General features: G+C 40.7%; 1 protein-coding gene across 3 annotated transcripts in view; it reads right to left on the reverse strand.

The window, feature by feature from the left end:
- Nucleotides 1-570: 570 nt before the first annotated feature.
- LOC116332352 (coronin-1C-A) overlaps nucleotides 571-16,984 on the reverse strand; it is a 38,483-nt gene continuing 22,069 nt past the window's right edge. For all 3 annotated transcript variants that reach the window (XM_039620639.1, XM_031755265.2, XM_031755266.2), the window contains 9 exons: nucleotides 9,270-9,392; nucleotides 7,609-7,738; nucleotides 7,323-7,504; nucleotides 5,839-5,958; nucleotides 5,045-5,149; nucleotides 4,780-4,925; nucleotides 4,517-4,574; nucleotides 4,153-4,395; nucleotides 571-3,146 (listed from right to left, as the gene is read on the reverse strand). In XM_039620639.1, the coding sequence (XP_039476573.1) occupies nucleotides 3,027-3,146; nucleotides 4,153-4,395; nucleotides 4,517-4,574; nucleotides 4,780-4,925; nucleotides 5,045-5,149; nucleotides 5,839-5,958; nucleotides 7,323-7,504; nucleotides 7,609-7,738; nucleotides 9,270-9,392 (1,227 nt within the window). In that variant the 3' untranslated portion in view covers nucleotides 571-3,026. The remainder of the gene's footprint in view (nucleotides 3,147-4,152; nucleotides 4,396-4,516; nucleotides 4,575-4,779; nucleotides 4,926-5,044; nucleotides 5,150-5,838; nucleotides 5,959-7,322; nucleotides 7,505-7,608; nucleotides 7,739-9,269; nucleotides 9,393-16,984) is intronic.

Consider the following 16,984-nt stretch of genomic DNA (forward strand, 5'->3'; position numbering starts at 1 on the left):
ATTTAGCCACTTTGGAATAAAGTAGGTGTTATTAGAGGCTCGTAGTAACTATTTCTTTAGTTGAATCTGTAGAAAATGGTAAAGATTAAAGTGTGACAGGCACAAACTAGCATTTTTGCACCAACAAGGTGGTTCCCAAAGAACTGTTGGCCAAAACCTGCACACATCTATGTGCTTAAGCGCATAAGAAAAAAAAAAAAAAAAATCTAGCTAAGACCTGACACAAGATGTGAGAGATTATTTTTGCCTTCAGTTAGTCCAGCTTAAGGATGGCTCATACCGAATATTGAGTTTCAAGCTTGTTAGAAGTGTATGAACTCAGAATTGAATTGTACTTTATTCAAATGATAAAAATCACTGCAACTATTTTCCAAGCAACACCAAGAAATGAGAAATAGCTCAAGACTTTGGGGAATGCATGTTGACTGTGCCAAGAAGAATTAAAGCAATTCTGTAAAGGGGGGGTCCAACCCAGTAATACTGTGTACCTAATAAAGTGTCCAGTGAGTGTTAAGGTGTCATATTGATCATTAATCTGTGTATTTACTAATTAACAACTGAACAATGAACTCATTTTAAAAATTCTTTATTAATTTTTCTTATAATCAATGGTTTGATATTTGAAGCAAGAATAATGAACAAAAATGCTGAGCAGACCTCCACACGAGGCTTTCATCCTGGTTCGTTTTTCATCAGATTTTCTTTCTTGATAACCTCCGACACAACAGAGGCTCTGCTTTTCTCATGATGGCAAGGTGCAAGGAACACAAACAGGGGGAAACGTTTAAAAATCCACCTCCCACACAAATACCCTCTTCAGCACATCCACAAAACAAAAGAAATGGGGAGGAAAAAAAATACAGATATATGGTCACGTTATTTACACAGCTCTCACTCATTTTCTAGACCTCAATTACAAACATACATCTATCTTTCAACACATTTATTTTTCCACCTACAGTGTCCCTTTGGATCTCTATTAGCTACTACTCCTCAAAACTCCGCTCTCGTGCCAACAGTGCTAACCCAGAGAGTGGCAGTCTCATAAAAGATATGGCAGTATGACCAGTGTCAGCCAAACATGCATCACACTCTAGATTTCCTGTCACTAATATTCTCAGATTATTGATGACTCAGCTGACAGATCCCTGGTTTTACATCATTTTACATTTTAAGCTTGTACCCCAAAGGAAAGTGTCACAGCGTCAGGGGCACAATGTGTTTGACAAACCCTGACAAAGTAATGCTGCCTGGTGAACTTTATTATGGACTGGCAGGACTTCATGATGTCACACAGTACGTAAGAAACTGAGTCCTCTGAATTTTGTACTGAGTATAGCACCTCAAAGTGGGTTTAAACTCCAGGCACCTCGCCTCCATTTATTCCACAAAACTACTCACAGAACAGTCGACCTACAAAGAAACAAAAACAAAATAAAACACTTCCAGGGTCACCTCTATGGCACTTTCAGGTCTTTACAGTGGTAACATTTATTAAAGGCAAACAACAGATTGAACCATTACCCGTCTCAGCTTCCCACAGGGAAACGATCTTAAAAAACAAAAAAAAACAACAACAACTACTCAGGTTGAAAAATATGATTCATTTTCCAATTTGACTGCACTAAATTGGGGCATCTGAGAAATAGTCAAGATGTGGAAGTGCTAAGAGGGATGTAGAAACAGCTGGAACAAGAAACAGGATTTAATTGAACACTGAAGCAATAACCCAACTACTTACTTCTTCTGAATTAAAGGAAAACTCTGTAGAGGAAAGTCTACAGCTGCTGGTACCTAAAAGGCCAAAGACATGAGGACCCAGATTAAGCCTTTGAGGTCAAGCCAGCTTTAACATCAGATGGTTAAAAGCAGTCAAGTAGCTGTGGGATTATTTGATGTCATTTTAGAAAACTTTCTTTTGTGCTTGTACAGAAAACACAGACATGAGATGGCATAGCAAACAAAAGAGCAGTGACAAAAAACATAAGCCCACTGCACTTGACTACAGTGATGTGCTGAGCAAACCCAAACAATCGGGTTGCAGTTTTTCCTCGCAGAAAGAATGAAAATGCAAAAGCTCGTCTTTCCATGGGCACCACATAAAGAATCCCAACAACCAAGCAGTGCAACTGAGTCACCGCAGTGAGTGTGTTTTTCCCCTCATACCAAGAACAGCCAATGGGAATTGTGGAATGTGTCACTTTCTTGAATAAGTGCAGAGTGCATGTTAGTAAAGCAAGGTAGAAAGGAATGCATGTTTACTTGGACTATTACGTCCACAGTCGGAATGATGGTAAAGCGACAGGAATGAAAGGAAACAGCAGAGGCGAAGTGTGGATTTCTGCAGCTTCAACAAAGACAGCAAGAATTAGTCACTTAAGGTTGTGTCTGAGTGTTTGGTGTCAGCTGTGGCAACCTGGAATGTATTTTCTTTTAACTACAAAATTTAATCTGTCAGTCTCTCTTTCAGAACCATCCAATTAAGTTATGTTAATTTCATAGTGCATCACTGATTTTTTTCTGCACTTAAAAAAATACTGTTAAGGAAGTGTAAACAAAAGTCCAGATTTGGCAATGTCTTAATTTTGGAGCTGGGCTAACATCAAACACTGAGGCCTACTTATAAAACATGATGCTATACAATGATAAATTGGGGGGTGGGGGGCTGTTGGCATGGTTTTCTTGATCATTATTCTAAAATGCAAAGAATTATGTAAGATCTTTTTATACAAGTAGACACAATTTTTAAAAAAAAGAAAAAAAGACTGCCACAGAATAAAAGGAATAGTCCTTTGCCACCAAAAAGAAAGTATTTTCTACTAAATCTGCCACATGTTCTTCTTATTCCACCTGTTTTAAACTGAGGGTTGGGAGCTGGCTAAGAAAAAGTTCATCTGGAATGTTGCTAGGGATCTTTGCTAGGCAGACGAAACACTGTCATTGAGATAGGCAGTGAGTGTTCCCGCCCACCCCCACCCCCAGCCAGTGGAGCGTCCTGAATTGTAGCGGGTCGGGCAAAAGGGTCCTTAAATGGCAAGTTTGGACATCTGCTCTTCAAGTTGGACGATTCGCTTTTCTTGACTGCTGATCATGTCCTTAAGGGACCTGATTTCTTTCAAGATCTCCTCCAGCTTGGCTTCAGATTTCTGTGAAAGATACGAGAGACAAAAGTGAGACTTCACGGGTTTTTAACCATCTTTATGAAGCTGAGCTTAATGACTGCACCCATGAATACTGCAGATAATAGAAAAATGGATTCACAAGGAGTGAGAGTCGAGTTAAATCCACTCCCTAACAGATTGTGGCAGGCTTAGTTTATTTAAAATCAACTTTTAACTTAAGATCAAGAAAATCCATTTACTTAAGGAGACAAGTTTCTTCATCATTATAGTTTGATGAATCCATTATTTTCTGTTCAAGTTAAAATGTTAATCTTGATCTACACTGACCAAAATTGCCTTTTTCTGGCCATAATCTAACAGCTTTAAGTCAAGTGTCCTTAAACCGAAAGCCTCATTTCCCCTAGCAAGAATGACCTTAAAGCAGACCACTCTCTGATCTGTGCTACATGTAAGGCCCTTTGGGACAACATCCAAAGCTGTTTCATCCAACATTTTGCAGCGTTTTGTTTTAAATCAAGTGTGGTAGGATCTGGCAGTCTGAGGGTTAACATCTTTCAACACCACTGGAGTCCAGTGGGCTGTGATTACAGAGCAGACCTGCACACAGACACATGGGCAGGGACCCAGGCTGTGTTGTGGGTGAGGTGCAGCTGGACGCCCAGGAGCAGGAGCCCAGAGCAGCGAAAGACCTCTCACTCTGTGGGCCAGAGTGGGACGAGTAACATTTACAAACCACGTCATCTAAGTTTGGTAGCAATCTGCCATGACTAATAAAAATAAATAAATCTAATGCTAGGAGGTGAACGCAAGGAGATGAGACAGTGGCATAGCATGACCAACATGCAGAGACCTCAACATATACAGTGTAAGACTGAAATAAGGCATCTCAATCTACTGTTTAATCTAATCATGCAAAATAAATAACTGTTAAAACACAACTTTACTCCTTGACACTTCACTTCTGAGGCTGAGTGACAACGTACTGTTAAACCGGTTTTAACTGGACAAACTGATGAAAGCAAACACTCACAATTGATGGAGCTGGGTGGGAGGACTTGTGGGAAGAGCTCGAGTTCTCTGAGTTCTTGGTGACCTTGTTGTCCAAAGCGTTCTTTTTGACCACCTTGAATTCACGGTTCTTGCCCGGGACGTAGCCATTCTTCAGGGAGATGAGAATGGGGTCTCCGTTCTTGCCTTCAAACCATTCCTCAGCCTCCAAAGCAGGATCTGGACCAGCTGTGTCTGGGTACAAGTCGTCCTGAAACAGGTCCGACTGATGGGGGAGAACAGCGCAATAAGTTGTGAGGAAAAAGACCTTGTGGTACTTGTGATTTAAAGAGTAGATTAGAGGTCTAAAAGCTGCTGCAAAGTAGTGTGTTAGGGCGAGGACTCACCTTTCTAGGCACAGTCATCACAATAGGCTCACACTTTCTTTCATGCAGTTTATAGAACCTGCAACATACAAATTCAGGTGTTACTCACAGTTCAATACATCATTACACAACAAAAGCAACAGCAGTTTCCTGTGGACGATTATATCACCGTTATAGTTTGCCTCCTAGTGGTCAATCCATGAACTCCACATTAGAGATGATGGAATAAAATCAAAACGATTTCTGGTTTCAGAGATGATGATTTAGGACCAGTCTTGGGTTACCTTGCAATTTCACACTTATTGACATCGAGGCCCCTCTTTGGCATGTAGCCCATGCCCCTCTGGGGCTCCTTGCTGGCAAAGGTGTTCAGAAAGTGAACATAGGGAGCCTCGTCTGTGATTTCAAAGTAACGGATGCTGCTGTCTCCCTGTCAGGATATAAACAAGTGTTTTATTTCTAATGTGTGCATATATAAATTGAGACATTCAGCTTTGTGTTATAACAATGCAACTGATTTGATTATTGGGTGCTTAAAAGGAAACTCACCTTTCCACAGAGGTAAACGACATTGGTGTCTGGGTCATAGAAGGGCAGAAGCACTCCATTGCTGGTGTCCATCTCATTGACGGTCATCGGCTCCTCCAAGTTTTGCTTAAAACAAAAACAGAAGAAAGATTATTTCAGGCAATACTGTTCAAAAACGGTATGTAAAGCTGTGTTTTAATACAAATCCACAATGAGGCAAACAGAAGTGCTACAGGTGTGGAAATAGATCTTTAATCAACTGTGAAGCCCTCATAACTCACACAAATTTATCATGTCAACAGCAATGATCAGTAACAAACCTTATAGTGATGGGGTGACCATGAATCCTCCCTTAATCACGCTGAAGGGGGATTCCCATGATGTACTAAGCATTTGTTCCTTACCCACCTCTTTTCACTCATATTATGTTCATACACCACTCTGCATTTAATCATTAATTATTAGCCTCTGGCTCCCTTCTACAGCATGTTTTTTGTCTCATCTCCCTCCTCTAACCCCCAACTGGTTGTAGCAGATGGCTGCTCTCGCTGAGCCTGGTTCTGTTGGCGGTTTCTTCCTGTTAAAAGGGATTTTTTTCTTCTCACTGTCACCAACTGCTTGCTCACAGACTGTCGTGTGATTGTTGGCGTTCTTTCTATTTTATGGTCTTTAGCTTACAATATAAAGCGTTTTGAAGCGACTGCTGTTGTAATTTGGTGCTATATGAATAAAAGTGATCTGAAGAGGATGCCAGCAAAGGATGCTCTATATGCCAGGATATATAGAAACGTCTGTAGTGCAGTGAAGCTGCTTACCGTATTCCAGAGAGCCAGCTGTCTCTCACTCATGCGACTGAAGCCAGTGGTGAGGATGTTTCCATCATTAAGGAAAATGGCCCTCATGGGGCGAGCGCCCTCGTGCGCCTTCTCTTTCTCCTGTGAAATAGAGGTTAATGGTTAGCCCTGCGTGTCCATGTTACTGCTTCATCTGCAGTTCATCGTGTTTGTTTCTGCTGAGGTCAGAGTCATCTACACGACACTCACTGAACACTTTATTAGGAACACTCATAAACCTGCTTACTGGTGTGATCATTTAATCAGACAATCATTAGGCAGAAGTGAAATAATCTGGACTTGTGTCTGCATATTAAGATTTTTGATGTTTTATGAAAGAAAAATTCTGGCATGGGCGATTTTAAATGTGGGGTGACTGTATCAGAAATATTCAACATTTCTGATACTGATGGGATTTTCACCACAACGGCCTCCAAAGTTTCATCAGAACAGCTTAAACAAAACTCCACTAAGCACAGTTCTGCACTGATTCAATGTGAGCAGCTGAAGATTGGAAAAACATGGTTTGGTGTGATGTTTCTCAGTTTTAGTTCTGCCAAGGAAGGCTCAGGCTTTGATTATAAACTCCATGAATCTACAAATCCCAGCATGAATCCTTGGCTTTTAGGGCCAAGGAAAGATTTCGTATGATTCCAACAGAGCATGTTTGGGATGTCACAGAACAGGAGAATCAACGCATTAAATCAGAAGCTGTCAGAATGATGTGATGCAATCATGTCAACACTGGAGCAGCATCTTGTCCAATCCACACCACAAAGAACTGAAACTGCTGTGAGATCAAAGGGAAGCGTGACCCAGCATCAACAGGGATGTCACAATACCAGAAATTTAAGAGGCTGAGGATGATACAAGCAAATACCACTTTAATTCTACAACACTATCAATCAAGTTAAGGCATTTCAACATAACCTCTTATTTAACAAAAAATAAATTAAAAAAAAAACCCACTTTCCGACACTACTTGGATTCTGATTTTTGGTGGTCTATGTTATATCATTAACCTGATAAACTAACTCAAATGCAATGCTGGCTTCACTCTGGCTGTCTTTTTTCCCCTCCTACATTCACAGCAAAATTTTAATGCAACTGTACTTGTTATTACACTTTAGGTGCTGTTACTGCCCATTGTCTCAGGTGCTTACAGCCGCCAAGGAAGCCATGGGAAATGGTAATTTGCTACCAAGGTGTAGCAAATTACCATTTCCCATGACAGTCCTTGGTCTGAATCCAAACTAAAACTGCCTGGTAAGCTTATCCAGTCATAATTCAGACTCAACAGCTAACAACAATTTTAAGGGAACAAGGTTACCAAACCGGGGCTTACTAGTCTCTCTACTTCCAAATCAGAAATCCCTGCACCTGAATTCATATTTACCTTTTAAATACTTCAGATACAGTTCAATATAAAAACAGAAAATATAATAATTTATTTGCAAACTACTTACACCAACAATCTCCTGCTTGCGGGGGTCAATGACACGGATGGACTTGTCCTTGCAGGCAGTGCAGATAAGGCTTCCATTGCGGTTCCAGCACACATTGTAAATGACATCAGGATGCATGTCCTCCAGGTTGATCATGGCCTCACCGGTGCCCACATTCCAGATGATTATCTGGTTATCACAACCTGGTGACGGATGAAGGTAATGCTGAGATTTGTGTTCAATCTGATCATCAAGTTTTGAAGGCAGCATTGTTTTATAGATTTGGAAACACTGCCAGAGCTCTTACCTGCACTAAGGAGGATGTTTCGAGCTGTTGGATGCCATGTGATGATGCCCACACGCTTGGAGTGGCCCTCCAGTATCACCACTGGCTCAGACATGGAAGTGACTAGGCCATTCTCCGGAATCTGCCACACCTGTAAAGAGACCAGGAAGTCAGAAACTGAGAGCAGACAGTGAAAATTCCCTGGAGTATGAAACAAAATTATTCTAAAGGATTTCATGATGATTATGCTGAACCCAGTCTAGCAATTAAAATGATTACTGGATCTAAACTGTAATTACAAAAAGGAACCAGAGGGGGGCAGCAATCACTAAGAATTCACAGCATGTTCTTTATTGACTGGTACACACAGTCAGATTTAGCAAAATACAGTTACACAGGAAACTCATGAACACACAATGATACCCTTTATTGATCCCCAAAGGGAAACTCCTCTACATTTAACACAGTATTATCAGGAGCAGTGGTTAGCCACTGTAGACCATAGGGAACTAACTCCAGATGTAACCCACTGCCATGGTTTAGGGAACAATGACAAGACAATTAAGCTAACATGTTTTTGGTCTCAGGAGAAATAACACCGACCAAAGGAAACCCACACAAACCCAGGAAGAACATGGAAACTTCACATGTTCAAAACCAGATGGGTTGAAAGCCGGGACCTTCAGCAGGGCCAAACCCAACTCAAATTTTAAGAGATATGCAGAAAAAAGCAACGTTACTACCTCACCTCAAAACCAGCTATATAAGACTTCAGGATGTCAAGCACTGATTGGTTACTATTCACTAACACAATTTATAACATTATTACTTTGATTCATCTGATCTACTTTGTCATAACACTGCTGCATGAAAAGAATTTGAGGTTAGATTTTTTCCTTACATTCTTTAGTGCTTGGTGCCTGGCACAGGCATCCTGTAAAGGTTGTCCTTTCAGAGGAATAGAATGGGTACGCTTAATGCAGCATTTTAAAAAGAAAATAAAGGCCACTCCAGCACATTTTAACATTAAATTAGCTGCGTTGATGTCCAGTGTGTACTCTGTGATAACAAAATCTATTCCTTAATCTACAATAAATGTTTTATGCCCTGTCTACGTTACGGTCCATCAGCCTGCTGTGTACACCAGCCCGCCCACTCCTACCAAATCTAAACTAAACGTCACAGAGAGTCTATTTAGGTTGTGAAATTTACCGTCACATGTTCTACGATATGAAGAGAGGAACCAGCAATAGTTCCTCTCTTCATGGCTCACACTTCTGCAAACAAAACAAATAAATACTGCCTTGATTTAGCATGGGATTAACAGGAAATCAGACCTTTCAGGTGAGGAAGTGGCTGCCATCTAAACAGGCTGAAAGCCTATCCCAGCCTATTATATACCAAATAAGGACATATGGAGAAAAGTATAACAGCAGCCTGAAAAAAGTCAGTGACCTCAGCTCAATAAATAGCTAAATCATTCCCCAGCTCTGATTCCTACAACACATATTTGAGCTTAATCTAATCCAGAGGGTGAGGCCTGCAACCATTCATGAGTAACAGCAGCCTTGCCTTTCGCAATAAGAGCATGTAGCCTCTTGCCTCTTATGATCTAAAGAATGTATGCTCCTGTTGACCCGAGGAGGTTTGAGTCTGGGTGTAATGGGTGAGGCGAGCCTTACCATCACAGTGCAGTCCTCTGAGCCGCTGGCAATGACCTGGTCATTGTGGGGGCACCAGTCAATGTCCAACACCGGGCCTGTGTGACCACACACTGTGGGGTAGGATTTGTCAATGCGCCCCGTCTGTAAAAACATAGATAAACAACAGAGTAATAAGATTAGTCTTAGTCTAGAGAACATTATCCATGCTGAAGGAGCGAGTGCATTTTTAAACAGGACAATTACAGGATGATCCTAAATCCTACCTGCAAAAAGCAGCTCATAGATCTCACACAAACTCCAATCTAAAAAAAGTACTTTGGATTTATCTTGTATACATAAAAAAATAAATTAGTTAATGACTGATGCAGGCTGAAATGAGTTATATGTACATTTGCAGTGAAGGCAGACTACCAGAGCAATTATGAATTAAAACAAACAAACAAAAAAACAAACAAAAACCCTCAGACCCAATAAAACAATTTCAATTTTAATTTTTTAATTTGTAGAGTGAGGAAACACCCCCTCCCCTAAAACAAATGCATTTAAAGGTAACACTTAACTATCCTTGTGTACAGTTAATTACAGTTTGGTGAGAAAATACAAAGAACAAGATTAACTGTGTGGAGTCAGAGACTTCTTTTAATGGAAGAACCAAAAAACAATCCTAGTTCAGCATCACTGAAATCAAATTTAAGATATCAAGTCAAATTACATGGCTCAATAAAACAATTTAAGCATGAAAAATAAAACCAAACTGCTTAAAGCCAGCCTTGATTTATAACATTTCCATAGACAAAAAAGAAGAAGAAGAAGAAGAAGAAAAAAGAAAAAGAAAAAGAAGAACCAAACAGAAAACACTTGGGTTATACCGCAATCTGAGTTTGTGTCTAAAACAAACTGATTAGATTTAGCTCCTGCTGGACTACCCATAGTAATTAAGGAAAGTTAGTAGTGACGTCAGTAGACAGTAGAAACATGCCAAGAGATTCTTAATTTTACAGTGAAACAATTTGCTTTTAAATAGTAGCCCCAGATCAAACATTACTAAGCTCTCACACAATTCTGACTAGAAGGTTACAAATGAATGTCTAATGTATGCACTTGCACATCCTTAAAGTCATACTGCAGATGGATTTCACCTCTAAACCCTGTGAGTCCAGAGAACCAGGTGATCTCTCTGCATGGCGAGGTGACCTATGCTCTAAAGCTTGGGTGACACACCCTAGTCTGTGCTGACTCCCTTGTGCCACTGCAGAGCCATAGAAATGATGTCACCTACTGTGGAAATAGTCCCTCTGCTGCAGACCTATTTAAAGCATCATGGCTCGTATAATACAAGGAGTCCCTCACTGCCCACAGAATGGCTTGACATGAGCTACTAAATCCAAGAACCGTACATTCTGTAATGAGTCAGTGAGTGTTGGCTGCAAGAGTCAGGACCACTGAGGCATTAAAGTAGACTGCAAATTGTACATTACAGACTTTATAGCTAAACAATTAATGTATTTAAAGCTTTTAAATATAAACATTTTACTTCTAATTTACAGCAAACAGATTTTGTTTTTATAAACTAATCATAACCACTATGAACCAACCTGATGTATGACTGCTGGACACATTTCTGACATTTAAGCCTCCATGACATTACAGGATGGTAGTCTGGATCCCAGGCTGCTTGCCTGCTGTGTAGGCCTGTGCGTCTTTAGATATCCCTGGCGTAAACTCACACAGACCATGAGATGGCACTTCAACCTTGCTGTTATTGCATTCCTTTAGTAACATGACTCATTTTAGAGGTCCACATTGATGCAAGTGTATTCTGGGCCAGACCAGACCTGCAGTGGCTGCACATCCAAATATGCAATTGTACATATCACAGTAGGTGTCTCTGTGCTATGTGAAATATACCACGCTTGTACCCATGCTGTCACCTGACACAAAGCTGGGCTGTGACACACACTCCAACTCCAAGCTTAGTGATCAAAGTCTGGTTTATGTGATAATGATCTCACTCTCTCTCCGTGTGTGTGTCTGTGTGCATGTAATAAGAAAAATCACAAGATCGTGCCAACACCTTACCCTACTGAACACACCCTCAAATCCACCCTGAAGCCTAGTGTACAATAAGCCAACTTTGACACTACTGTCAATAGGTTTCTGTGAGCTACCAGCTTATGCCACGTAACACTACCATTACATTATGAAAATATACACCTCTCTTTCTTTAGTAACTTACATTCAATTGAACCAGGATGTTTCTGTGCACATAATTTCATCACATGCGAATGTGTATTAGCTCGCAGTTAAATGTATTCATGGACAGGGCTTCCCAAAGGCAATAGGAACAGGATGTAAAGCAGGAAGGACATGGACCGATGACCATGTGTTTCAACAGAAACTGCATAAACAAGTTTGGAAAAGAAACCGATCACATAGATAAGATAACCCAACAGTTCAGAGCCATTTGCATTTCACTTATTCTAGTACTATAGCATTACAAAGAGGGCATGAAGACATTGTCCATATGTCTGTAGTATCGAGCTGGATAACAATACACAGTAAATTAGTAATTGTAGCACACATTTCCCATCATGCTTTTCTTTAAAATGGTAATCTCATATTAAACATAGCCAAAGTTAAACAACAGGATACTTGCAAGTAATCCCTGTGAGCCAAAAGACTGCTCTAAACTCTTTTTTAGCAAAGCTCTGGTAGCAGTTTGAACAGCAACATCAAGTTACTTTATGTTCTGTTAGTGAGAGGTAGACAATAGGAAGAAAGCGGACTTAAAGGCAGGTGGCCTTACAGGAAGAACAGCCATAAGGGCTTGTTTCAGTGAAAGAATGAACTGAGACGTTGCATGAAGGCCCAGTAACAGATAAACAATGATTATCTGCACAGGGAATCATTCAAGGCTACTAGAATAGTCCAAAAACAAATATGTAGAGCTAAAAAATGAACAAAACTGTTTCAGACCTTCTGGTTTCCTTGTCCTAAGCTACTGAAGTTAATAATAAATGTTGGTCTGATTATTCAAGACCTTGTGCGTGATGAGAACTATTTTAAATTTTATTCTGGATTTAAGAGAGAGCCAACGAAGAGAAGCCAATATAGGAGAAATATGTTCTCTCTTTCTACTCCCTGTCAGTATTCTTGCTGCAGCATTTTGAATCAATTGAGGCCTTTTAAAGGATTTTTTTTACAACATCCTGATAATAACTTTACTACAAAGTTCTTTGCATATTATGACTCCTGTGTTCTGCTAAGCAAAAAGGATCAATCCATAAACATGTCGGCCCCTTTAGTCTCTGTTGCCCTTTCGCCTCCCGCCTGTGCTACCCGTTTTACAGCCTATGAGTCTCGTCTGATCCTCGTCTTGGTGTGTTTTATGAAGAAACAGATACACACACAGACAGAGCACCTCTCTGTGTTTGGGCCATACTGATTTGTTAAGCAGGGCTTAATTTGTACAACACACACTTGAGCATAATATGACCCCCTATGCTCTATGAGAGAATTTTGCCTTTTTTTTTTTTTTTTTTTTTAAAAAGCACCCACTCCACTCTACTCACTTTTTAGTGTTTTCCATTATGTGGTAGTACCTGGTAACAGGTGCGTGTTAGTATCTACAGAGGCGGGCTTTCAAGCAAGCTGAGTCGAGCCGAAAATATAATGTCAGACTGCAGGCCACTGATTGGCCAAGGAGTGATGTCACTGGATGAATCATGAGAGCAACTCCTTCACAAGAATCAAACACAAAAAGCTATAGGTGCAGATAAACATCGCGTCAGTGTCATCCATTGTTGTGGTGTTTGTGTCAGATACAATTTACGTCACGGGACTTTCGGGCCACCTTGCTTTAACGACCCCACCCACATTGAGTTCCATGTCCTTGTATTGGAAAACAGCTAAAACAGAGTACAGTAAAGTAGACAATTGTCGAGTCGAGTCGGTGCTAGCGGAAAAGAGTTCATTTTTTCAGTGTGTAAGGGCTCATGTAGACGTCTGTGTTAATGTGCCGTTTTTTGGGACTAAGAATTTGCATTACAAGCCACCAACTGCACATGCGCCCCTGACTGTGGACTTCAAGCAAATTTCAAAGTAGTATAACAGCAATGACTACTTGGCACTCAGTTCTCCAGTGGTCTGTGTCCATGTCTGCAATGGAGAATAATCAAAGTTTAAAAAGTGGTGGGGTGAGGTCATGGATCCATGTACACTATAGGGTTAAATCTGAGCCATTTTAATGCATAAAAATATGTGCATGAACAGATACTCATACCAACTACATGTTACAGTAAGAAATGGTTCTCAGATGGAACCAGAAGCATGAATACCAAACTCCAAAAGATTAGAACCACCAGTGGACGAAACTGATGTTTATACCTCATCATTTTTCTACTAACAGGATAAGTTAAATCCATACTTTATGCTCGAATTTACTGTGAAATTTGAAGTCCCACTAACACTAACTCCCGAAAACCCAGGCAGGGCAGAAGAGGCCGACAGTTCGACCAGAGAGCCAGGCGTTCTTCACATTCCACACCTCAGCCTCAAGCAACTCTGTTATGAGTATGACTAATGAGAGCAAGTGGGCTGCTAGGGTGTCAAATGTAACACCCTTTGAGGTGTTAATGGTGTTTGTGTCTGATATACACAATTAGGAATTTCAGGGTTTGTGGAGCGAGCACAAGCGGCTTGCCTCAAGTTTGCAGAAAGTTATGATGGCATGATACACAAGTTCAGGAATGCAGCTGGCATGAAGCAGGGCATCAGTAATTGTGAACATGGGAAATTAACAAGCACCAGTGGGATTGCCTGTGTATAGCAGTACACCTATTGTGTGCATCTTAAAAGTTTCATATTGTGAAAATGCATTGTTTTGTGTTTTTCCCCCCCCCCACCTGCAGGCTTAAAACAAAAGCTCTGAAAATTGTTAATACGTTACTACTTTCATTCCTCCACTACATCTATATGCTCATCCACCTTTAAAAGCCATTTTCAACTTTCCATATCAAACCGCAGCTACTTGCAAATGTTCTGTTATTGGTTGCAAGAGTGAACAGATATTCCTTAAGACTTAATACAACTATCCATCCACCAATCCTTTCTACTGTGTATACAATTCAGGGTCCGAATACTCTGGGGGTCACTGGGCAAGAGGCAAGGCACACTGTGGACAGGACGCCAGTCTAATCACAGGGCTAACACACATTCATGCTCACATTAACACCTAAAGCCAACATAGAATCAAAAACATACTATTCAACTCTTTGGATGGTGGGAGGAAGCTGAAGTAACCTCAGAGCTCAGTCACACAGAGAACAGACAGACTCAACAAAGAAACCCCCCAGATGGCCAGCAGGTTTTTACCAGGAGCCCTTCTGCCATGAAGCAACAGTACTAACCACTTTATTATCCCATTGCCTGCTAATTGGTTGTTAATGGTTAAGGCAACTAATTCAAATGCTCAATCAAGTGTGAACTCTGAAAGCTTGAGAAAAAATATCAATAGACTGGACACTTTTCTCCACCTACACCATCTACTTCTGAGAATTCTTTTTACAGCCGATTTCCTCACTCCACTCTGCTTCGAGTCCCTGAAACTGCCTGCTTTCTATAGTTTGTGGCTAGCCTTCTGGCTCAGTACTGCATATATGAATGACAACTTTTATACTGGTTAAGCAGATCATTTATTTTACACCATTTGCCTCATGAGAGACAGCAGTGAATTAGAAATTGTGCATTTGAGGTTTTAGAGAACTCTCCGCACATTATTGCTGTTTTTACAGTCGACGAGGCATGCTTTTCAAAAAACAAACAAAAAAAAATAAAATATTTATATCTGCTAACTAGCAGTGTTCTGGCCCTTTCCTGCTGCCCAACCCATTTCACATGGCAGTTGTAAATACTACCCAATACCATATCTCAGCAACAACATAAAGCAGCTGGGTCATTTCGGGTTTAGGTATAGGTCAACAGATTATTCGACTTGCGATGTATATTGCCAGTAATCCCCAGCACCTTTGATCAGTAAATAACCCAACCTTTAGGCCAGGCCCTGTGTATTCAGGCAGGTATAAGACCTTAACACCTCAGCAGAGGAGTGTACAGTGATAAGGCAACTTGTCCACACCTCGGCAACAAAAAAAAAAAAAAGTCAGCATTTTGTGAGGAACAAGAAACTGCACCAGAATAAACCACGCCTACACGAGCAGCAAGCGGCTGTGCTCACTGTTGAATACCTAACATGTCCATAACTACACTACAGACATTTGAATCCTTTGAGAGGAATGTCTGAGGCCTAGAAAACAACTGGTTGCATAGCAACAAGTAAGGCTGCAGAAAATAAGGGTGAATCACACCCGACGGATACAAAGCACAACACTGAAACATACACAAAAAAGAAGAAAAAAAAAAAATGCATGAACAAGATTCCCTGAAGGCAAAAGAGGACATTCTTCTCATTCATACAAGGCCTGCACACCACACTTCCTCTCCTTGCAACTCAACATGTGATTCACACATGCACACCACTAACAGGGTCTTGCATGCATGCCGTCCAGTGCTAAGAGCTTCATGGAAATTTCCACTTTTGCAAGTCTCGGCCTATAAAGCTGAGGTGAGGAGCTAAGGTAGAGATAAACAGCTGAGGAGTAAGTAGCAACAGCGGCTCTGTTACACACGGAACATTATCCCAAGATTTACAACCTCCGAATGATAGGCCAGGAACAATGCAAAGCTGGCTGTAAACCAGAGCCATATTTCATTGAACAGATTAAGCAAGCATACCTGTAGATAGTGTAGAGTTTATTATTATATATTTTTGCAGCCAGCATCTTTGCAGCATCTTTGGTGACAGAGATTACTCAAATGAAAATCAAAGCTTCCATTATCTTCTAGTACGTCTAAACAGAGATTTTACACCCCCTGAGGGATGGACTCTCCTCACGTCTATTATGAGCAGAGTACATGCTGTGACAGAGTCCTGCACTTTTGGCTGAAAGCTGCTAAAACAAATTTGGAATATATGTTAAGTTGCTGGTGCATTCAGATGTAGATAGATGAGAAATGGCTGCGTCTTTTCTTGCAGCAAACTAAATAAATAGCTAAAAAAGATTTCATTTAAATTTTCTTTAAAGATTTGCTACTTAAAGAAAAAAAAAAAAAAAGAAGCCAGGAGTGACACTGATTATCACATTAAAATATTTAAATACGGCACTTGGATACAGTGAGTGACTCATTGACAGAAACAACATCTGACTCCAACCCAATTCTCTCATCTTGGCCGCTCTTCATATTTCGGCCTATCCCAGAATTCACATGTGTACTGACACTGCATGAAGCAGCCAATGGCAGGGCAGGGAGGAAATGGTCTTGGAAGCCTGTCAGGCAGGGAGCAGTGAATGACCATATATGGTAAAATCTGCAGTCAGCAGGACTGAGAGGCAGAAGCTGCAAAGGCAGAAGCAAAATGACCAAAGTATGGGGAAAGACCCTGGGATATCATGCACACCCAGTGCATTTTTGCATAAAGACACAGGAAGCAGCTACAAAGGCAGTAAAACCTAGTGAATATTAGACAGAGGAGAAATAACGTGTCACTGTAGAAATGCCCAGGGATTACTAACAGGCACAGGCTCAGCAGAGTGAATGAATGGTACATTGATTTAAAACCCACACTCCAAATTTGATTTCTGTAAAGTGCTTAGAAAATAAAGGTGCTGCTGGGT

The sequence above is a fragment of the Oreochromis aureus genome, linkage group 12 (genome assembly GCF_013358895.1).
Source record: "Oreochromis aureus strain Israel breed Guangdong linkage group 12, ZZ_aureus, whole genome shotgun sequence".
In the NCBI taxonomy this organism is placed as follows: Eukaryota; Metazoa; Chordata; class Actinopteri; order Cichliformes; family Cichlidae; genus Oreochromis; species Oreochromis aureus.